Raw genomic sequence first — 23,544 nt, 5'->3', positions numbered from 1 at the left:
TTATACATACACACATACATATGTATAAAATGTGCAACTGTATTTACATATAGCTATGAGGAAGAGGCCATTAGATAGATTAAAACATACAGATATGTTATAATACAGATGAAAAGGAATAAATTGATCATGTGAATTTTCTTGATGATAAACATTTGGGGCTATGAATGTTTGTTAAAAATTTCATACAATTTGGGACATGGCTCTGCTTTTAATCAACTGTTTTCCAAGGTTTCCAACACTGTGAAAAGAATTTTAATAGAGCTTTTCTATACAACATTCTGAGTATTTTAACAGTTTTAACCAAGCATCCTTAATTGAATATTTTCATAAGAAAAAATGAGAAAGAAATTACCCTAATAGAAATGCCCATTGCCAGGGAAATTTCATAATGAAGTGGGAAAAAACAGCAGCTGCACTAGCTTCCATAAGGCATGGACCTACAGCCAATCTGAAACAAACCACCTTCAATTGCCTCAAAGCCTGAAATACAAAACAGTCACACTTAGGTACATTTACAATGGCCAAAAAGAAAATTATTTAAACAAATATTGAACTATAAAGTCTTTTTTCATAAGAAGCTTTCACTAAACAAAATCTCATTTCAACAGATTGTCCCACTGGACTTGGAACTCTACTACATTTTATATGTCATCATAGGTTGGATTATAAACAATTTCATCTTTTATAAAATATTATTGCATTTTAATTATTAAAAGATCAATTTTACTGTGATTAAATAGCTATTGCTACCTTCCTGAACTTTCCTAATAAATAGTATAAATAGTGTCCTATTAGTGTTTTCCCATTAGTTAATTTTTTGATGTGAACTGTTTGATTAACTTAATAATTATAAATAGAATGCCAACATGCCAAAGAAAATAACTTAAAAACTGCATACTTCATTTTAAAAGGGAGAACTTTTCAATTTTCTCCTTGGTTCATACTTTCAACTGGAGAATATAGTCTCATTGGCTATAATTATTTATGCTCTTGAGCTATTTCTATTAAACCACATTTGCCACATTTATTTGAGTAGCTGTCATATTTATGAATAGTCATCTTAAAGATGGTATTTATGATCCCTAGATTGTAATATTTAAAGAAATGCTTTAAAAGGTTAGATTTTACAATAATGCAGAGATAATGAGGAACATAATCCTGTGGAGAAAATGTCATAAAAAAGTTACTGAAATCCTTAATCTCCCTAAAAAAAGAAAAAGACTTTTATAAGGCTTTTCTTATCCTATGTTAACTGAAGAGTACACAGTTCTCCATAGAAGAGCCTCCCAAATAATATAGGTGCTACATAAGAGACATTTATCTCTGTGCAAATGATTACAGGTGATCGCTAATAAAGACTTTACAACACAGTCAGTTCCGTTCATATCAGTGATAATGATGGCTAGTTAATAGAAATTAAGGTGCCAATATTTCTACACAGTCTTTTTTTCTTCTTTTTTTTTTGTTTGTTTTTTTGTCTGTTTTGTTTTGTTTTTTGAGACGGAGTCTTGCTCTGTCCCCCAGGCTGGAGTGCAGTGGCACTATCTTGGCTCACTGCAACCTCTGTCGCTCAGTTTCAAGCAATTCCCTTGCCTCAGCCTCCCTAGTAGCTGGGATTACAGGTGCATGCCACCACACCTGACTAATTTTTGTAGATTACAGGCGTGAGTCACCGTGCCCGGTCTTTTTTTCTTTATCTTAAGTTTGTTTACAGACTCCACTTGGAACAGGTAAATAAAATTTTTGCTTCTTTTGTTTCTCACCATCCTCCAATATTTGAAATAACCTTACTCAATTTGTAATTGTAAATCTACCTGTGGATCGAGTCCAAGCCCAGCTCGTATTAGAATAACGGTAAGGGCAGTGCTTCTTAAAATTGAAGACCATGTGTTATGAACATGGACATGTTTACTGATGAATGGAACATTCCTAATCGTAAAACCAGCCAGTAACATCCCTTAAAAGAAAGAAAATAAAGATAAATGACAGTTCATTTTTCTGAGAAAGAAAACAGAAATGTTTACTTTCTTTTCTAATGTACTATGTCTCTCATTATCTTGGTAAAGTGCAGGTTACAAGCAAGTAGAGAAGGCAGCATGAATAAAGGCATGGCAATAAGAAACAATACATCTAAATGGGGTTCAACAAGTAATTTAGTGTTGCTGGAACATACATGGCAAGGAAAGGAGGGAGGAGAAGGAGCTTGGTAGGCCAGATCATAAAACGTCTCCCCAACTTTCGCAAAGTAAGGCACCACAGGAAGGTTTTAGGCAGAAAGTAACACTATGAGTCTGGCGTTTTTTTATGTGAGGGTCTTGGTGAATTAGGGATAAAACTGAAGACAGAGACCAATTTGAAGGCTCTGCCACAGTCCACGCAAAAGTTGGAAACAAATAGCCTAAGCTAGAGCAAAAGAGAAAGTTTGGAAAGGAGGAAAATGATTCAATAAATACTTAGAAGGTACTGCAAGAAAATTGTGGATACAGAAGCGACAGCAGAGATAAGATGTAGAGATTATCTCTGCTGACAATGTACTGAATATATATTTATTTTTTTGGGACAGGGTGTCATTCTGTTGTCCAAGCTGAGTGCAGTGATGCAAACATGGCTCACTGTAGGCTTAACCTCCTGAGCTCAAGCGATCCTCTTGCCTTAGCCTCCTGAGTAGCTGAGACCCAGAAAAATTTTTAATATTTTATAAAGACGAGGTCTGCTATGTTGCCCAGGCTGGTTTTGAACTCCTGGGCTCAGGCGATCCTCCTGCCTTGGCCTCCCAAATTGCTGGGATTATGGGCATGAGTCACCGTGCCTGGTCCACTGTACTGAATATTTAGATCAATTTGAATACAGTAAGTTCTCACTTAACATCATCTATAGGTTATTGGAAATGGCAACTTTGAGTAAAATGGTATGTAACAAAACCAATTTTAGCATAGGCTAAATGATATAAACAAGAGTCAATTTCCTATAGTATATTTTTGGTCACAAAACATCACCAAAACATCACTTCTAAATAAAGATCCAAAACACTTCTAGTATTAAACAATGAAAGAAATGTGAGCTCTACATACATCTTAGAGTTTTATAAAAACAAATAAGATAATTATTTACCTAATTTTTGGTGAATCCACAAGTGATGATGGTTATAGTGGTGATGGTTAAAATCAAAGTATAAACGGTTACAAAGTGAAAATTGTAAGGAGCACCTCCTCCCACTATGCAGTTCAAAAACAATCACAAATATAGTAGGCTGGCTGAGAGCTTTCATATCACATTGTTTATTGTCATGCATTTGTATGGTTATCATATACTTAACAAAATTCTGTTTTATAATAATTTGTATTCATTCATGTATTCATTGTAAAATCCACTTATTCTAGAGTTCAGGGTCACAGGTGACTGAGACTTAGTCCAAAAAATCAAGGAGGGATTCCTCCCTAACACATTCTATGACTCTAGTATCACAATTATACCCAAATTAGGCAAAGCTACACACACACACACACACACACACACACACACACACACACCACACTACTGGCCAATATTGCTGATGAACGTAGATGCAAAAATTCTCAACTAGCAAAATGAATTCAATAGTACATCAAAAAGATAATGCAGTTAAGTGGGTTTTACTCCAGAAATACAAGGATGGTTCAATGTGTGAATCATTCTTCTGCAAAGACACATACACACATATGTTCATTGTAGCACTATTCACAATAAAAAGACATGGAATCAACTTAAATGACTAAATAAAGAAAATGTGGTACATATACACCATGGAATACTATGCAGTCATAAAAAAGAATGACATCATGTCCTTTGCAGCAACATTGATAGAGCTGAACATCATTATCCTAAGTGAAATAACTCAAAAACAGAAAAATCAAATACCGCGTGTTCTCACTTAACATGTGGGAGCTAAACAATGGGTACATATGGACATAAAGATGGAAATAATAGACACTGGGGAGTCCAAAAGGAGAGAGGGTTGGAGGGTTAAGGTTGAAAAATTACCTATTGGGTATAGTATTCCCTATTTGGTGATGGGTTCACTAGAGCCCAAACCTCACCATTATGCAATATATCCATGTATCAAATCTGCACATGTACCCCATGAATCTAAGATTTTTAAATATTCTATAAAACAATAAAGCAATGGAATAATATACTGAGGATATTAAATTTATTTTAAAAATAAATTTTGGATAAAACTTGTGTGTGTATATACGTAGACAGAGAGAAAAACAAATACATCTATAAAGGAGCTGTACACACACACGCATACAGTAAACACATATATGAAGAAACTATATAAAACACACTACATCGAAATGTTTCTGAATTATATCTAATTCAACAAGAAAATATTCAAAATTTGCATATAGTCGATAATAAAGAAAAGAGAGCTAATTATATACTTACCAAGAAGAGGTGGAAGTGGAGGCACTAAAGGTATTCTAATGAGTTGTAAAATCTTTCCCCCAATAATGGCACTATAAAAAATAATTAACAATCCAAATAAATTTCCACCAGGGAGAGCTTCAGAGCCTAAGACTGACCAGGTCGTACACCATATCACAAAGAGTATAACTCCTGAAATACAAAAAAAGTACAGCTATATATCTACATACACATAGATGTATACAAAGGATCAATTCTCTTTTATCATATATACTAATAACCAGTTCTATAAAATTATACATGGTATAGATCAATGTTGCTTCCTAGTTTGGTGAAAGAGATATCTGCTTAACATGTATTCCAAATAACCTGTCAATTTATGAGATAGGTTTTTTGTTTTTTTGTTTTTTTGTTTTTTTTTTTTTTTGAGACGGAGTCTCGCTCTGCCGCCCAGGCTGGAGTACAGTGGCCGGATCTCAGCTCACTGCAAGCTCCGCCTCCCGGGTTTACGCCATTCTCCTGCCTCAGCCTCCCGAGTAGCTGGGACTACAAGCGCCAGCCACCTCGCCCGGCTAGTTTTTTGTATTTTTTAGTAGAGACGGAGTTTCACTGTGTTCGCCAGGATGGTCTCAATCTCCTGACCTCGTGATCCGCCCGTCTTGGCCTCCCAAAGTGCTGGGATTACAGGCTTGAGTCACCGCGCCCGGCCATGAGATAGGTTTTAAACAAAGTGTTTTTACTTTAAAAATATTTAAAACCTGTATCTGGGCCAGGTGCAGTGGTTCACGCCTTAATCTCAGCACTTTAGAAGGCTGAGGCAGGCTGGATCACGTGAGGTCAGGAGTTTGAGACCAGCTTGGCCAACACAGGGAAACCCCATCTCTACTAAAAATACAAAAATTAGCCGTACGCAGTGGTGCGTGCCTGTAATCCCAGCTATATGGGAGGCTGAGTCAGGAGAATCGCCTGAACCCGGGAGGCGGAGGTTGCAGTGAGCCAAGAGTGTGCCACTGCACTCCAGCCTGGGTGACAGAGCGAGACTCAGTCTCAATAAAGGAATAAAAAAAACCTGTATGTGAACTCTTGAAAATGCTAACCATTATAATATATGATAGTTAAGAACATCATGGCAATATGATGAGATTTACTTCATTTTATATTTTAAAATAGCTTTTTCATCAGGATGGAAAATAAGAGGATGATTGTCTGTGATAAGAATTCACAATCTTATTGAAGATCACCGTGTCAGGGTGCCAAATCTTTTAACAGGAACCTACTAAATCTTTATTTTGAAAGGATAATTCAATTGATATTTGGCATAAATGTATTAGAGAAGGTAATGGATAGAAGAAATGAACCTAGACTTTGTGGGAATAAATATAAAGTATCTTAGATTATGTGTAGGAAGTAGAGGTAGATAAGATGAGTAGGTATAAGCTATTAGACATCTTGTTTCTGGCAACTAGGTGCTACTCACAGAGGAATCCATAGGTTTCTGTAAAGGACAGACAATAACATGGTAAATTTCCATATGCTAATTAAGTCATTTGCCATGAATCATAGTAGGTAATGCTTTTAATGTTTTTAAAACAACTTACAGGCATTTTTTAGCTATGACCCCTTTCTGGCTGTATAGAATTTGCCAGGGTAAAAGAGGAGGATGTTGACTTACTCCAGGCAGAAAGTTAGAACAAAGTTTCTTTCCCCCCTCCCCTCTGATTATTGTCATCCTGCAAACCTGGAAGCCTTGGAGGGCTAAACTCTTACTAAAAGAATGGACGAGGCTGGGCACGGTGGTTCATGCCTGTAATCCCAGCACTTTGGGAGGCAGAGGCAGGTGGATCACCTGAGGTCAGGAGTTCAAGATGAGCCTGACCAACATGGAGAAATGCCGTCTCTATTAAAAATACAAAAAATTAGCCTGGCCTGGTGGCGCATGCTTGTAATCCCAGCTACTTGGGAGGCTGAGGCAGGAGAATCGCTTGAACCCAGGAGGCGGACATTGTAGTGAGCTGAGATGGCGCCACTTCACTCCAGCCTGGGCAACAAGAGCAAAACTCCATTTCAAGAAAAAGAAGAAGAAAAAAAAGAATGGACCAGAAAATGTCATCCTACTGACAAACTGAGAAGACAAGACAGTTTGTCTTAGCTGGTCTCTGGGTGGCAAAGTCTTTTTTGAGAATTCATATGCAACACTGGCCTCATCCAACTTATGTGTAGGGCTCAAATTTACATTACATGCACAGTTTAGGGATCCCAAAGTTCTAAATCTACCATAAAAGTGTCCCTGCATAGAAGTATCCCTAGAACACTTGGCAGATGCTAATTCAAAAAATCTCTAACAGACACTCCTAATCCCAGACCGCATAAAGTCTCAAAGGTAAAACCAAGTGAATCTGAACTTATAATAAAATAAGAAGAAATATCCCATGAGCAAAAGTTAACAGATACAACAAAGAATGGGATTAGATGTCTAAAAACCTCAGCTAATAGAACCACTAGATAGACACTATAAAATATGTATTTTCAAAGGGACTAGAGACAATTTTTTAAAAATTGGAGACATGAGAAGAAAAAGCTACTTGAAAGTATTGCAAAATAATTAAATAGAACATCTAGAAAAAACCTTAAAAGTTACTCAACTAAAAAACCCCACTAAGTACCCCAAATAGCAGTCTAGACATGGCTGAAGGAGAACACAGCAAAGTGGTAGATATGAGGAAATTACTTAAGAGCATAGCATAAAAAAATGAGGTAGAAAATGAGAGATTTAGATGATGGAAAATATCTAAAACACAGCTAACAGTAGTTTCTGAAACATAATTGAAAGAATGAAGAAGATACAATATTTGAGAAGAAAACTGGCTTCAAATTTTACAGAATTGATTAAGGTTTTTATTGATTTGGACACAGGAAGTCAAATGAATTCTAATCAGGATTAAGTAAAAGTAGACACTTAGATAAAATGTTGAGAAACTATAGACTACCAAAGGCAAAAATAAAATCTTAAAGAATCTAGACAGAGAAAGAGATTAATCATAATGAAATAAACAATAAAGCAGATTCTCAATTCTTAATAGCATAATTAAAATCTTCAAAGTACAGAGATAAAGAAGTCATTCAATGTTGAATTCTGTAGCCGGTTAACTGTCACTCAAACAAAAGACAAATGAAAGATATTGTCAAACAAATACATTTAAGAACATATGCCATTTTTTACTGGGGAAAAATCTACTGAAAGATATGCTTTAGAAATATAACATAGAACCAAAAAGGAAGGATCAATGTGCAAAGTAATTGGTAAAATGTAGGTTAGTCTAAACAAGTATTGGTTGTAACACATTGTACAACCAATGTTGTAACACATTACTAATATGTGTAACACATTACTAATGAAAATTGTTAATCAGAAGATACAGAGATAAGGTTGTGAGGTGACATGAAAAGGTTGGCAATTTATTTCCACACCAAAACTCTCCCCTAAAATTGCACAAAATACCAAAACAATCTTTTAGTACCCTGAAAACTCATCAAAGACAGTTATCAAATTAAGAAGCATTTATTCTTGAAAAAAGTATTAGGGTTTTTGGTAGGATTGGTAAAAGTCTGAGCCCTTCCTGACTGGGGATGCTCCCTAATGTGGTTTGGCTCTGTGTCCCCACCCAAATCTCATCTTGAATTGTACTCCCATAATTCCCATGTGTTGTGGGAGGGACTTGGTGGGAGATAATTGAATCACGGGGGTGGTTCCCCCCATACTGTTATCATGGTAGTGAATAAGCCTCACAAGATCTGATGACTTTATCAGGTGTTTCTGCTTTTGCATCTTCCTCTTGCCGCCACCATGTAAGAAGTGCCTTTCACCTCCCACCATGATTCTGAGGCCTCCCCAGCCATCTGGAACTATAAGTCCAATTAAACCTCTTTTTCTTCCCAGTCTTGGGTATGTCTTTATCAGCAGAATGAAAACGGACTAATACACTCCCATCCCTCTTTTCATCCCCAAGCTCAGTTGGGAAAAACTGCAGTTTTACCAGTATGAAGCTAGATGTAAAAACCAGCAGCTTTCCTGTTAGGGCTGGGGGCAGGAGTGGATTTGGTATGGAGTAGAGGGAAGAAATCAATGGTTTTGCCAGTTAAATATAGCAGAGTGGTTTGGGAATGAACAGAGAGAATTGTAGCTTTACTAGTCTGCGGTTGCAGTCTCAGTTGGGGAAGTGGAAGACAAGACAAAAATTTAAATGAGAGGTCCTGAGGGTCAACAGGTGCAGCAAACCACCATGGCACATGTATACCTATGTAACAAACCTGCACGTTCTGTACATGTATCCTGGAATTCAAGAAAGAAAGAGAGAGAGAGAGAGAGAAAGAGGAAAGAAAGAAAAGAAAGACCCACATGCAAGGCTAGAGTTTCCCAATTCCAAGTTCCAATTCTCTGAGAAGAGTGGCTCACTGTGCCCAAAATGTTTATACAAACACTGTGGTTTACTCTGAACAGCTGCTTTCCTTCTGGGAGTCTGGAATTCTGGTACATGTGAAGGAGAGTAACGTCCATAAAATCCTGAGTACTTAGTCTCTAATGAGACTCTGGTCCTGGTAGACGACATTGCACATGTGCTGTCAAAATTTCATGCTGGGAAAGAAAAACACATCCTTGTAACTCCACAGGAGGTGATTCTGGGAAGCTTGTGCCTGGTTTCCTCTAGACTTTACCACATACACCTTTTTCCCTTTGCTAATTCTGCTTTGTGTCCTTTCACTATAATAAATTAAAAACCTGAGTATTACTTAAAAAAAATGAGATATCCTGGAAAGGAGAGAGTCATAGACAGTTTGAGATAAGTTCTCCACACATATATGGCTGATTGGAAAAGTATGGAAGTGTAGGAAAGACTCAAGAGAGTATGACAAAAAGTAAAAATGAAGTGAGACTTGAGTATTAATTGCAACTTTGAATGCATTCACCCAACCACCCACAGATTATTTGGCAGAGAGTGTAAGGCTTACTAGCTTTAACATAATGTCTCTCCAAAATCAAACTATGCAACAGACACAAAGGAAATTCCTAGAAAGACAGGCTAAAACAATAATAACAACAACAACACAATATAAAAGACATCACTGCTGAAAACCATTGGGCAGAAGGATTATACAGTACAAGTATAGGCCAATTACCAAAACAATAACAACAACAAAACAATCACAAATAAAAACCAAATCCAGATTTGCTATAATGTATAATTAAAGTGTTTAGTTTTCAGTTAAAAATTATTAGATGTGTAAGGAAACAGGAAAATATGGTTCATACTCTGGAAAAAAAATCAGTGACTAGAAACTGTCTGAATTCAGATATCAGATTTAGAAAATTTTCAAAGTATATATTATAAATATATTCAAATTAAAAATATGATAACAATGTTCTGTCTAATAGAGAATATGAATAAGGAGACAGAACATATTTAAAAATAGAAATCTAGAATTGAAAAGTACAACAATTAAAGTGAAAAAATCACTAGCGAGGTTCAATAGCACATTTGACCTTGTGAAAGAAAGTATCAGTGAACTTCAAGATAGACCAATAGAGGTTAATCAATCTGAAGAACAAAAAGAAAAAAGGATAATAAACAGATCCTCAGAAACTTATGGGATACCATCAAGAGCACTAACATATGCATAATGGGAATTCCAGGAGAAGAGAGAGATAAAGGGGCAGAAAAATTTGAAAACATGTCTGAAAACTTCAAAATGTTATGAAAACATTAATCTTCAGATATAAGAAGTTCAACAAATCTCAAGTAGGATAAACACAAAGAGATTCACACCTAGAGCCATAACTGTCAAATTGGTGAAAGCCAAGGATAATAAAAAAATTATGAAAGTAGCAAGAGATGACTTATCACATACAGGAGAACAATAATATGATCAATACTGGCATTTTATCTGAAAAAATGGAGGCCTTATGAAGTGACATTTCAAAATGCAGGGAAAATAACTGTCAACCAAGAATTCTGTATCCAGTTAAATGATCCTTCAAAATGAAGCTGAAATAAAGACATTTCCAGATAAATAAAATAAAGATAACTTACCCTTGATAAAGAAACACTAAAGAAAATGCTTTTAAGATAAAAGGACAGAAAACCAAACACCACATGTTCTCACTCATAGGTGGGAATTGAACAATGAGAACATTTGGATACAGGGTGGGGAACATCACACACCAGGGCCTGACATGAGGTGGGGGGAGTGGGGAGGGATAGCATTAGCAGATATACCTAATGTAAATGACGAGTTAATGGGTGCAGGACACCAACATGGCACATGTATACATATGTAACAAACCTGCATGTTGTGCACATGTACCCTAGAACTTAAAGTATATATATATATAAAGATAAAAGGATATGACACCAGATGGCAACTTGAACCTATAAGGAATAAGTGGCACTGGAAATGGTAAATAAATTTGTAAGTATAAAAGATGTGTGTGTGTGCGTGTGTGTGTGTATTCTGATTTAATCTCTTTTAAAAAAGCATATGATTATTATAGGCAATAACTATAACAATACTGCTGAGTTTATAGCATATAAGAGGTACATTGGATCAAAGTTGCTATATAACACTGGAATTAAGTAAAATTATTAAACCAAAGTAGATTGTAAAAGGGAAGATGATTGATTATTATAATCCCCAAAGGTACTTGGGAGGCTGAGATAGAAGTATTGCTTGAGGCTAGTAGTTTGAGACTAGCCCAAACAACACAATGAGACTCTGTTGATATAGTTTGGATATATGTCCCTGCCCAAATCTCATGTTGAATTGTAATTCCCAAAGTTGGAGGTGGGTCCTGCTGGGAGGTGAATGGATCATGGGGCAGATTTCTCATGAATGGTTAGTACCATCCTCTTGGTGCTGTCCTTGTGACAGTGAATAAGTTCTTGTGAGATCTCATTTAAAAGTGTGTGGCACTGACCCTTGCTCTTTTACTCCTGCTTTCGCTATGTGATATGCATTTGTCTTCTGCCACGATTGTAAGCTTCCTGAAGGCTTCCCAGAAGCAGATGCCTCTATGCTTCCTGTACAACCTGCAGAACTGTGAGCCAATTAAACCTCTCATAAATTATTGACTCTCAGGTATTTGAAAGCAATGCAAGAATGGACTAATACAACTGTCTCTAAAAAAATTTAAGCAAAATTACCCAGGTGTGATGACACATGCCTGTAGTCCCAGCTACTTGACAGGCAAAGGTGAGAGGACTGATTGAGCCCAGGAGTTTGAGGCTGCAATAAGCTACGACCATGCCGTTGTCTCTTAAAAAAATAAGCCCCAGAGAGGCCGGGAACGGTGGCTCACACCAGTAGTCCCAGCACTTTGGGAGGCCATGGCGGGCAGATCACGAGGTCAGGAGATGGAGACAATCCAGGCTAACATGGTGAAATCCCGTGTCTACTAAAATACAAAAAATTAACCGGGCTGTAGTCTCAGCTACTTGGGAGGCTGAGGCAGGAGAATGGCGTGAACCCAGGAGGCGGAGCTTGCTGTGAGCTGAGATCGTTCCACTGCACTCCAGCCTGGGCGACAGAGTGAGACTGTCTCAAAAAACAAAAAAACAAAACAAAGAAAACAAAAAAAAAACCAGCCCCAGAGAAACCACTACAACAAAAGCTAGAAAACAGCAAAATCTACAGAGAAATTGAAATAGGGCACTAAAATACTTGGTTAACATGAAAGAAGCAGTAATGTGAGAAAAGAAAACAAAAGATATGACACATGGAAAACAAATAACAAGATGTTAAATGCAAATCCAACCATATCAATAATTATGTTAAATGTGAATGGACTAAAATCAAAAGGCAACTATTACCATACAGGACTTTAAAAAAAACAAGATTCAGCTATATGGTGCCTACAAGAAACAAACTTTACATAAAACAAGCAGGTTGAATGTAAAAGGATAGGAGATTAGGAGATATATGCAAATGGTAATTATGGGTGAAAGAAGAAAACACAAGTGTTTTCTTGTTTTTTCTCTCTCTCTATATATAAAATATAATTTTTTTAAACCTGTAAGTCAGTTTTATTGTCTGTAAAATGGGGATAAAAAATTATCTCTTGCCAATATACATAGGTTTTGTTACAATAAAATGAACTAGTGACCATGAAAGAATATTGCAATCTGTAAGATGTTCTTCCAGGAATTCTTGCATTCTAGGAAAATCAGAACATTTCTGGTAATAGAATTTTGACATTTTGAGGAAAGATTTTTTAAGGATATATCCAAAAGAACACATTCTCTTCTCTAATTACATCATGGATTCTCTTTTGCATTGAGATTTTGCTTGAATATCAATAGACAAGAGAAGGGGTGGTTCAAGCACTTGTTTAGTGAGCAGAATGCTGACAGGAAGCAAGGAGCCGGAAGGACACTCCCTGTGCTTTTGGTCAGGGGCCCTCTTGGCTGGTGCCAAGGATTGTTCTCAGTGACAAGACAAATACAGAAATGGAGAGTGATTACAAAGTTCTGTAGCAATTTGACATTGTATCTTATAAAAGTAAGTATCAGTCTACATCAAATGGGAAATTAAAACAAAACGATTGGGTCCTAGTCTACTAAGCTTAGTCCCTAGGTGACAAAATAATCTGTATAACAAACCCGCATGACACAAGTTTACCTAAGTAACAAACCTGAACATGTACCCCTGAACCCAAAATAAAAGTTTTCTTTTTTAAAGAAAGGAAGAAAACAAAACAAAAAAACCACATCTGTTTCTTCATCACAGATAATTTGAGAAGCACTAGTGTCAGGAAAAAAGAATAATAAACAATATGTATATTAAAACCTCACCAGAAAACATATATGCAGTGGGATATCTTTTGGACATTAAAGAAATGTGAAAATCACACATATATTCCTTATGAACTTGACTATATTATATATATATATATGTGTGTATTTAGAAGTATTAAATTGAATTAAGTATTAAATTTATTTTTTAAACACTGGTATAAAGGAAGGATGTTCTAATTAAGAAGGATAGATAAAGTGCAATTACAACTCTGAGTAGAGAAATAGTAAAATGCCCAGAAACAGACTGGCAAAACTATGGATAATTAATCTCACAAAAGGAAGCAGAATTTATTAATATAAATAACAAAGTATTACTGATAGTTAAATAATTATGAGTTATACTGAAGAATTATTTTATATTTTAAAATAGCAAAACCCAAAACAAAACAGTGTGGTAAAGCTGTGGTGAGGTTTGTACATTTTAGGAAGCCTCGGTATTTTTAGCTCATATGGTTTTCTGATGAGTAAAAATAAAAAAAAGTTAAAAATGATTTCTCTGCTGCTTAAATTCTGATATACATCTACTGCGTGGTAAGATATGAGTTTAGAGTCATTGCATTTTTTTAGTAGTTCCACTAATAAGAATTGTTTTTTTTTTTTTTTTGAGACGGAGTTTCGTTCTTGTTGCCCAGGCTGGAGTGCAATGGCATGATCTCGGCTCACCACAACCTCCGCCTCCCAGGTTCAAGCGATTCTCCTGCCTCAGCCTCCCGAGTAGCTGGGATTACAGGCATGTGGCACCACACCCGGCTAATTTGTTTTTTTCAGTAGAGACGGGGTTTCTCCCTGTTGGTCAGGCTGGTCTTGAACTCCTGACCTCACGTGATCCACCTGCCTCAGCCTCTCAAAGTGCCGGGATTACAGGCGTGAGCCACCGTGACCAGCCAAAGCTTTACTTTCTAAAAATTATATTAAAATTGATATTTCTCTATTATCTAATCATAAATTACATCAAATATGCTGTTTTGAATTTTATTTTTCCCTTTAAACATAAAGACACACATTCAATTCATTGTGCTAAATTACCAGTGTGATCACAAATTAAGAAATCCAATTCAAAGAATTTTGCATACAAGGAGTGCTGACAGTGTTAATAACTTTTGTTGCAAAGATAATTTTATGAAAGTAATAGAAGACCAAAAAAAAAGTACAAAACAATTATTACGTAAGTATCTTTCTTTTTCTGAATCACCCATGATTACTTTCTCCACCAAGCAAAAACTGACTGCATACTTATCTGTCTCCAACCTGCCCAGCCTCTTTTCCTAAACCTCCCCAGCCTCTCAGGACAGACAGGCTGCTACTGTACTTTGTGCATTCTGCTATTTTTAGCAAGAGGCCTATTTTGTAAGTGTTGTCTGAATACATATTTGCTAACTCCCAGACTTTCAGTCACTTATTTATTTATTTATTTAGTCTCTTTTCTTGTATTTCCCTTTTCCTTTTCTTTTCTTTCCTTTCTTTTTCCCTTTCCTCCTCCCTTCCTTCTTTTGCTTATTTTTTTCCCTTTAACTCCCATTCACTATTTCCATGACTGTCAAATAGTAGATTGAGCCTTTAAAATACTCCTTTTTAAAAATTTATTGTACTTTAAGTTCTGGGATACATGTGCAGAACGTGCAGGTTTGTTATATAGGTATACATGTGCCATGGTGGTTTGCTGTACCCATCTACAATATATCTTATAATAAAAATGGAAACACGCAGGAGACGTGGCATATGGGGTGAGTGGGTTGCCGAGTGCATGGTGGCAGGGTGCTCCAGGGTGGCCAGTGGGGCTAAGTGCTGTGTATTCCAAGCATGGCGGGCTTCCTGCCTTCCTGTGTGGCAGACTGTGGCATCAGGTAAGAGCCACTCAGTGCCCACGCTGGCTTCTCCATGGCCCTGCTCTCAGCCCCTGGCATCCAGCCCACACCTGGAGGTTGAGCTGCATCCACTGCTCTGGGTCTCAGCCCTGTGACAACTTCAGTAGGTATTCCAAACTTGGCTATGCAGGCAACACTGAGCCATAGTTTACTATTCTTTCATGCATTTCTATCAGAGAGTCAGCAAAGGTAGATGACAAAGCCCAAAGGAGAATGTTGAGGGGAGTTGATGACCTTGACTTTTTTTATACAGGATGAAGCCATTACAAAGTGGTCAATATGACATGGAATCACTGAAGACTGGGGTATTATGGAAAGGTTCATGGAGCAAGTGGTTTTTAAATATTTTTGAGCAGAATCTGAGGACCATTATTTTTTAATGACAGAACTTCCACTGAATACACTAGAAAATACAGAGCATTTTTGCAGAAATTATGTTTGAATTATTTAATGTACCAGGATTCTACATTGCAGTTCAGGAGGTACTGGCCTTGGCGGTATCTTGGACATCTCAACAAGTGGGTGAATGTATGTTAATGAGTACAGTAATTGACAAAAGAGATGGAGTCACCTATGTTCTCCCAGTTGTAGAATGTTATGTAATTGGGAGCTGCATCAAACACATCCTGATTGTAGGTGATATTGCGTATTTCATGCGACAGCTGCTAAGGGAGAGGGAGGTAGGAATCCCTCTTGAGCAGTCACTGGAGACCACAAAAGCCATGAAGGAGAAATACTATTACATTTGCCCTGATATAGTCAAGGAATTTGCTAAGTATGATGTGGATCCCTGGAAGTGGATCAAACAGTACACAGGTATCAATGTGATCAACCAGGAGAAATTCACAATAGATGTTGGTTACAAAAGGTTCCTGCAACCTGAAATATTTTTTTACCCAGAGTTTGCCAACCCAGACGTTATGGAATCCATCTTGAATATTGTTGATGAATACAAAACTGTCCCATTGATGTGCACTGTCCGCTATATAAGAATGTTGTTCTTTCAAGAGGTTTGACCATGTTCAGGAATTTGAACCTCAACTGCAGAGAGATTTGAAGAGTGGTACATGTCAGATTAAAACTCAGTAAAGGAGCTCAGTGGCAGGAGAATCAAACCTAAGCTTGCAGAGGTTCGGGTGGCAATCCATCACATGCAGCACTATGCCTTATGGTTTGGAAGCTTAATGCTAGCCTCAACTTTGGAGTTATTTCAGACTGTCACACCAAGAAGGCCTATGAAGAATATGGCCCCAGCATCTGCCACCGCAGCCTTCTCTTTGGAGTAATGTCTTAGTGTCTGCCTTGAAAGCATCATTAAATAGTGTCATGTTGGGGAACAAGTGTCCGTCAGAACCCAGAGAAGACCACCATTTCTAAATGACATTTGGTGTTGATGTTTGAGTAGCATGCTTGCATCACCTAGTGCATGACGCACAGTGCAGAGTCATTTCAGTAAAAGTCATTTCTTTATGTGTTAGCTGTTGTATGCCCACTCCTTCTTCTCCCACTCCCTTTCTTCGTACTTCTCCAGTTTCCCTCCTCCTTTTCACTTGAGCTTTTTTGTTGACAAATACCATTCTCAAGGAATTCAAATGTGACTTTGAAAATTGTTAAGAGGAAAAGAAATTCAAAAATGGCCCAAAATATTTCTCCCCAGGAAAGAATGCAGTGGTATAAATCCTTTTCCCCAGCCTATTTTATAAATAAAATGTTATAAACTTAAAATACAAAAAACAAAACAAAACAAAACAAAACAAAAAAACAACAACATACCATTATTTACAGGATGCAATTAAAGCAGTGTATAGAGGAAAATGTATAGCTTTAGAAACAGAAAGAAAAAGTAATCTAAAATTGATAATTAAAACTTCCAGCTTAAGACTCTAGAAAAAGATGAGTAAACCAAGCCAAAAGTAAGTAGGATGTATGAAATACAAAGGTCACGGTGCAAAACGATATATACAGAACAGGATAACATTAAAAACAACCAAAGAAATCCAAAATTGCTTATTTCAGAAAGTCAAGAAAATAAATACTGTTTAGTTACATTGACCAAGAAAAAAGAAAGAAGACACTAATTCCCAAAATCAAGAATGAAAGAGAAATATCACCACAGACCATACCCTTAAGAGGATGTTAAGAAAATGGTGTAATAACTTTAAGGTAAAAAATTAGACAGCTCAGATAAAATAGAACAATTTCTAGAAAGACACAAATTACCAAAACTGACTAAAGGAAAAAGGAAAAAATATATACTGATATCGAGTAAAGAAACTGCATCAGTAATTTAAAATCTTCCTATAGAGAAAAAATATACTTCACTGGTGAATTCTACCAAACTATTAAGAGAGGAAACAATACCAATGTTACAAAAACTTTTTTCAGCAAATAGAGGAGGAAGGAAACTTCCCAACTAACTTTATTTCATTTGATATCAATATTACCCTGATATCAATATGAGACAAAGACATTACAAGAAAACACAGCTATATACCAATATCCCTTGTGAACCTAGACATAAAAATTCTTAACCAAATATTAGCAAACGTAATTGAGCAACATATGAAAAAAATTTTAAACCATAATCAAATGAAGTTTATCTCAGGAATGTGAGGTTGACTTAACATCCAAAATCAATGTAATAAACTATATTAACAGAATAAAGGACATAACCATATGATCACCTCAATAGATGCAGAAAAGCATCTGACAGAATTCAACACTCACATATTAAAAAGAAATCTCATCAACTTATGAATAGAAGGGAACTTCTTCAAATGATCAAGGCATCTACCAGAAGCTTATAGCAAACATACTTTATGGTTAAAAAAAAATTGAATGTGCTTCCCTCTAGATTAGGAAAAATGCAAAGATACCTGTATTTACCACTTCTATTTTACAATGCACCATAGGTCTTAGTTTGTGTAATAGTCAAGGAAAAAAAGGTATGGAAAAAAGACAACTCTTTTTATTATTAGCCTTGTATACAGAAAATCCTGAGGAACACACCCACACACACACCCACATACCACACCCCCTCCCAAACTTACTAGAACTAAGAGTGGGGCTTAGCAAGTTTGTAGAGTATATGATCAATATACAAAAATCAGTTGTGTATATGGTAGCAATAAACAATACAAAGATGAAATAAAGAAAACAATTCCAATCACAATAGCATAAAAAATAAATGTCTTAGTTTGTTTTATGTTGTTATAATAGAATGTCTGAGACTGTATAAAGAGGTTTATTTAGCTTATGTTTCTCCAGATTGGGAAGTTCAAGAAGCATGGCACCAGCATCTGCTTAGCTTCTGGTGAGGACTTTAGTAGTGCATCAAAACATGGCACAAGACCAAAGAGGAAGTGGGAATGTGCCAAGAGGCCAAACACAAGGTACAACTTTGTACAATGGGTTGCTTTATAACAATCCATTCTCAGGGTAACTAATGTATTCCCACAGGAACCAATCCAGTTTCATGACAACAAGAACTCACTCACTATATGAGGACTGCACCAAGCTGCTCAAAACGGCAGAGTCCCCATGACCCGAGCATCTCCCATTAGGCTCTACCTCTTAAAAGTTCCAATATGATTTTTGGCAGAGACACTGAAACCATGGCATTCCACCCTTGGAACCCCAAACTCATGTCTCTTTTACACTGTAAAATATAATTATTCAATCCTAATGGTCTGCAAAGTCTTAATGTATTCCAGTACCAATTCAAAGGTCAAAGTCCAAAGTCTCATATAAGGCTCAAGGCAAGTTCCTTCTAGCTATGAGCCTGTAAAATAATAATAATAATAATAAAACAAGTTATTTACTTCCAAGATACAATGGTGGAATAGTCATATGGCAGACAGTCCCATTCCAAAATGGAGAAATAGGCCAAAAGAAGAAAGAGGTGACAAGCCTTGAGCAAGTTCAAAACTCAGCAGGGCAGATACTAAATCTTAAAGCTCCAGAATAATTATCCACTCCATGTGCTGCCTCCTGGGCACAGTGGGGAGTTTTATCCCTAAAGCCTTGGGCAGCCCCACCTCTGCTGCTTTGTTGGGCATAGCCACATGGCTGCTCTCACTGGTTGGAGTTGGTTACCTGTGGCTTTTTCAGGCTGAGGTTGTATGTTGGCAATGACTCTATAGTTCTGGAGTCCCAGTGATGGTCCACTTTCATGGATTCACTAGGCATTGCCCTGGTACAGGCTCTTTGTGGCAGCTCCAACCCCCCATTTTTCTGCTCAGCATTGCCTTAGGGGAGGTACACTGCAGTGGCTCTGGCCCTGCAACAAGTCTCTACCTGAGCTCCCAGTCTTTTCAGTACATTCCTTAAAATCTAGGTGGAAGCCGCCATGCCTTCATTTCTCTTGTATTCTGCACATCTGCAAAACTAGTACCACATGGTTGTAAATACCATCAAGGCTTACCGCTTGCACCCTCCAGAGTGGTGTCATGAGCTGCATCTGAGGCTGCTTGATCCACGACTGTTTGCCACCAAGGTTTATGGCTTGTATCTTGTGGGATGGCAGCCTGAGCCACACCTGGGTATGATTGTGCCATGGCTGGGGTGGCTGCTGAGGGCTGTGCCAATATTTGGGGAGCAAGATCTCAAAACAGCTACACAGGGTAGTGATGCATGGGTCCTGTCTCTTAAAACCATTCTGTCCTCCTAGACCTCTGGAGAGGCAACCTCTAAAATTTCTGAAATGCCTTCAAGGGTCTTTAAAAAATTGTCTCAATAATTATCAACTGTCTTTCTTCTCTCAGTGCTAATCTCTTTAGTATTTGTTGTTCTGCTGCAACCTTGGACTCCTCTCCTGAAAATGCTCTTTCATTCTCTACCACATGGCCAGGCTATTAATTTTCAAATTTTTATGCTTGCTTCCCTTTCATTTTGCATTTCACTGAATGTAGTAAACAGTAGATACATAGCTGCTCTATATTTTGCTTAGAAATTTCTTCTGCCAGGTACCCTAGTTCATCACTCTTAAGTCTAGCCTTCCACAAAACCTTAGGGCACAAAGCCTTAGATACAAGACAGCCAAATTTTTGCTACGGTGTAACAAGGATGACTTTGTCTCCAGTTCTTAATACCTTGTTCCTCATTTCTATCTGAGATCTCATTAGAATGGCCTTTGCTGTCCATATTTTTATCAGCAGTGTGGTAATGACTACTGAACCAATCTCTAAGAAATTCTAAACTTTCTCTCATCTTTTTGTTGTCTTCTGAGCCCTCACCAAAATTATACTTCATGCTCTGTTTATGACAATACAGTCTTTTTCTACTCTGCTCCTTCAAACTTTTCCAGCCTCTGCCCATTACCCAGTTCCAATGAGGCTTCTGCATTTTCGAGTATCTATATAGCAACATCCCACTCTCAGTACCAATTTTCTGTCTTAGTCCGTTTTGTGTTGCTATAACAGAATACCGGAGACTGAGTAATTTATAAAGAGATATATTTGGCTTGCAGTTCTGCAGGCCGGAAAGCATGACACTGGCATCTGTTTGGGTTCTGGTCAAAGCTTTAGTGTTGTGTCACAACATGGTAGAAGAAGGTTAAAGGGGAGTAGGCATGTACCAAGGGGCCAAGCATGAAGCGTGACTTCACTGTATAGGAACTCATTTTCATGGTAACTAATCCATTCCTGAGAGAACTAATCTAGTCTCACAAGAGTGAGAACTCACTCACTAGTGTAAGAATAGTACCAAGCTGCCCACAAAGGAAGAGCTCCCAAGACCCAAACACTTCCCGTTAGGCCCCACCTCTTAAGCATTCCAACATGAGTTTTGGTAGGGACACTCAAACTATAGCAATAATAGAATAATTAGGAAAACCTTTAACAAAATAAGTGCAAAACCTTTGCACTGAAAACTAAAAAACATCACTCAGATAAGTGCCTAAACAAATGGAGAGATATATCATGTTAATGGATTAGATGACTTAATATTGTTAGATGTCAATTGATCTACAAATTAACTGCAATTCCTGCCAAAAGTCTAGAAAGATTATTGGAAAAATTGACAAGCTGATTCTAAAATCATATAGAAATACAATAATATCTAGAATAGCCAAAACAATCTTGCTAAGTAAGAATGAAGTTAGAGTACTTAATACTGCCTTATTTTAAAATTCAGTGTAAAGCAAAAGTAGTCAAGACAGTGTAGAATCCGCATTAAGAGAGATAGATTGATCAATGGAATTAAGGGGAGTTCAGAATCCAACCCACTTTCATTTGATGAAAGTCAATTGATTTTCATCAAAGATGCTAAGACAATTCAATAGGAAAAAGATGTTCTTTCTATAAATGATTCTATAAGAATTGGTTATTCATTCACAAAAACTAAACCTAGATCCTTAGGTCATATACGGAAATTAACTAAAATGGACGATAGACCTAATTGTAAGAGCTAAAACTGTAAAATGTCTAGGAAAAAATACAGGAGAAAATATTCGTGACCTTGGACTAAGCAAAGGTTTCTTAGATATAATACCAAAAACATGATCCATAAAAGAAAAACTGATAAACTGGGACTTCATCAAAATGATGACATCTTTGCTTTTCAAATATTTCTTGAATAAATGACAAGAGAGGATCATTCCAAGATGGTCAAATAGGAACAGCTTTGGTCTGCAGCTCCCAGTGTGATCGACGCAGAAGCCAGGTGATTTCTGCATTTCCAACTGAGGTACCTGGTTCATCTCACTGGGACTGGTTGGACAGTGGGTGCAGCCCACAGAGGGTGAGCCGAAGCAGGGCGGGGTGTCACCTCACCCAGGAAGTGATGCAAGGGGATGGGGGATTTCCCTTTACTAGCCAACGGAAGTCGTGACAGACGGTACCTGGAAAATTGGGACACTCCCACCCTAAAATTGTGCTTTTCCAAAGGTCTTAGCAAATGGCACACCAGGAGATTATATCCCACTCCTGGCTCAGTGGGTCCCACAGCTACAGAGCCTTACTCACTGCTAGTGCAGCAGTCCAAGATTGAACTGCAAGGCTGCAGCCTGGGCTGGCGGAGGGGCATCTGACATTGCTGAGGCTTGAGTAGGTAAACAAAGCAGCTGAGAAGCTCCTTTGAGCTCCACCACAGCTCAGCAAGGCCTGCCTGCCTCTGTAGACTCCACCTCTGGGTGCAGGGTATAGCGGAACAAAAGGCAGCAGAAATTTCTGCAGACTTAAACGTCCCTGTCTGACAGCTATGAAGAGAGCAGTGGTTCTTCCAGCATGGAGTTTGAGCTCTGAGAACTGACAGAGCTGCCAGTAGGGGCCGATTGACACCTCACATAGCCAGGTGCCCCTCAGAGACGAAGCTTCCAGAGGAGGGATCAGGCAGCAATATTTGCTGTTCTGCAGCCTCTGCTGGTGATACCAAGGCAAACAGGGTCTGCAGTAGACCTCCAACAACTCCAACAGACCTGCAGCTGAGGATCCTGTTAGAAGGAAAACTAGCAAACAGAAAGGAATAGCATCAATATCAACAAAAAGGACATCCACACCAAAATCCCATCTGTAGGTCACCATCATCAAAGACCAAAGGTAGAGAAAACCACAAAGATGGGGAGAAGCCAGAGCAGAAAAGCTGAAAATTCTAAAAACCAGAGCGTCTCTTCTCCTCCAAAGGATCGCAGCTGCTCACCAGCAATGGAACAAAGCTGGACAGAGAATGAATTTGATGAGTTGTCAGAAGTAGGCTTCAGAAGGTTGGTAATAACAAACTTCTCCGAGCTAAAGGAGGATGTTCAAACCCAAGGCAAGGAAGCTAAAAACCTTGAAAAAGATTAGATGAATGGCTAACAAGATTAAATAGCATAGAGAAGACCTTAAATGACCTGATGGAGCTGAAAACCATGGCACGAGAACTACGTGATGCACGCATGCGTAGCCAATTCCATCAAGTGGAAGAAAGGGTATCAGTGATTGAAGATAAAATGAATGAAATAAAGCGAGAAGAGAAGTTTAGAGAAAAAAGAGTAAAAAGAAATGAACAAAGCCTCCAAGAAATATGGGACTATGTGAAAAGACCAAATCTACGGCTGATTGGTGTACCTGAAAGTGACGAGGAGAATGGAACCAAGTTGGAAAACACTTTTCAGGATATTATCCAGGAGAACTTCCCTAACGTAGCAAGGCAGGCCAACATTCAAATTCAGGAAATACAGAGAACACCACAAAGATACTCCTCAAGAAGAGCAACCCCAAGACATAACTGTCAGATTCACCAAGGTTGAAATGAAGGGAAAAATCTTAAGGGCAGCCAGAGAGAAGGGTCAGGTTACCCACAAAGGGAAGCCCAGCAGACTAACAGCAGATCTCTCCACAGAAACCCTACAAGGCAGAAGAGAGTGGGGACCAATATTCAACATTCTTAAAGAAAAGAATTTTCAACCCAGAATTTCATATCCAGCCAAACTAGGCTTCATAAGT

General features: G+C 37.7%; 1 protein-coding gene and 1 pseudogene across 1 annotated transcript in view; one reads left to right on the top strand and one right to left on the bottom strand.

Annotated features, from left to right (window-relative positions):
- The window catches only part of SLC9B1 (solute carrier family 9 member B1), a 131,421-nt gene that overhangs the window by 49,482 nt on the left and 58,395 nt on the right, over positions 1-23,544 (bottom strand). The window contains exons 4-6 of the mRNA XM_017877079.1: positions 4,432-4,602; positions 1,818-1,960; positions 356-483 (exon numbers count right to left, since the gene is read on the bottom strand). Of these exons, the coding sequence (XP_017732568.1) occupies positions 356-483; positions 1,818-1,960; positions 4,432-4,602 (442 nt within the window). The remainder of the gene's footprint in view (positions 1-355; positions 484-1,817; positions 1,961-4,431; positions 4,603-23,544) is intronic.
- Positions 15,057-16,415, top strand: LOC108532805 (actin-related protein 3B-like; annotated as a pseudogene).

The sequence above is a fragment of the Rhinopithecus bieti genome, unplaced genomic scaffold (assembly GCF_001698545.2).
Source record: "Rhinopithecus bieti isolate Rb0 unplaced genomic scaffold, ASM169854v2 scaffold_9690, whole genome shotgun sequence".
Classification (NCBI taxonomy): domain Eukaryota; kingdom Metazoa; phylum Chordata; class Mammalia; order Primates; family Cercopithecidae; genus Rhinopithecus; species Rhinopithecus bieti.
The sequence above is the reverse complement of the archived record's forward strand: the minus strand, read 5'-3'. Positions and strand labels throughout refer to the sequence as shown.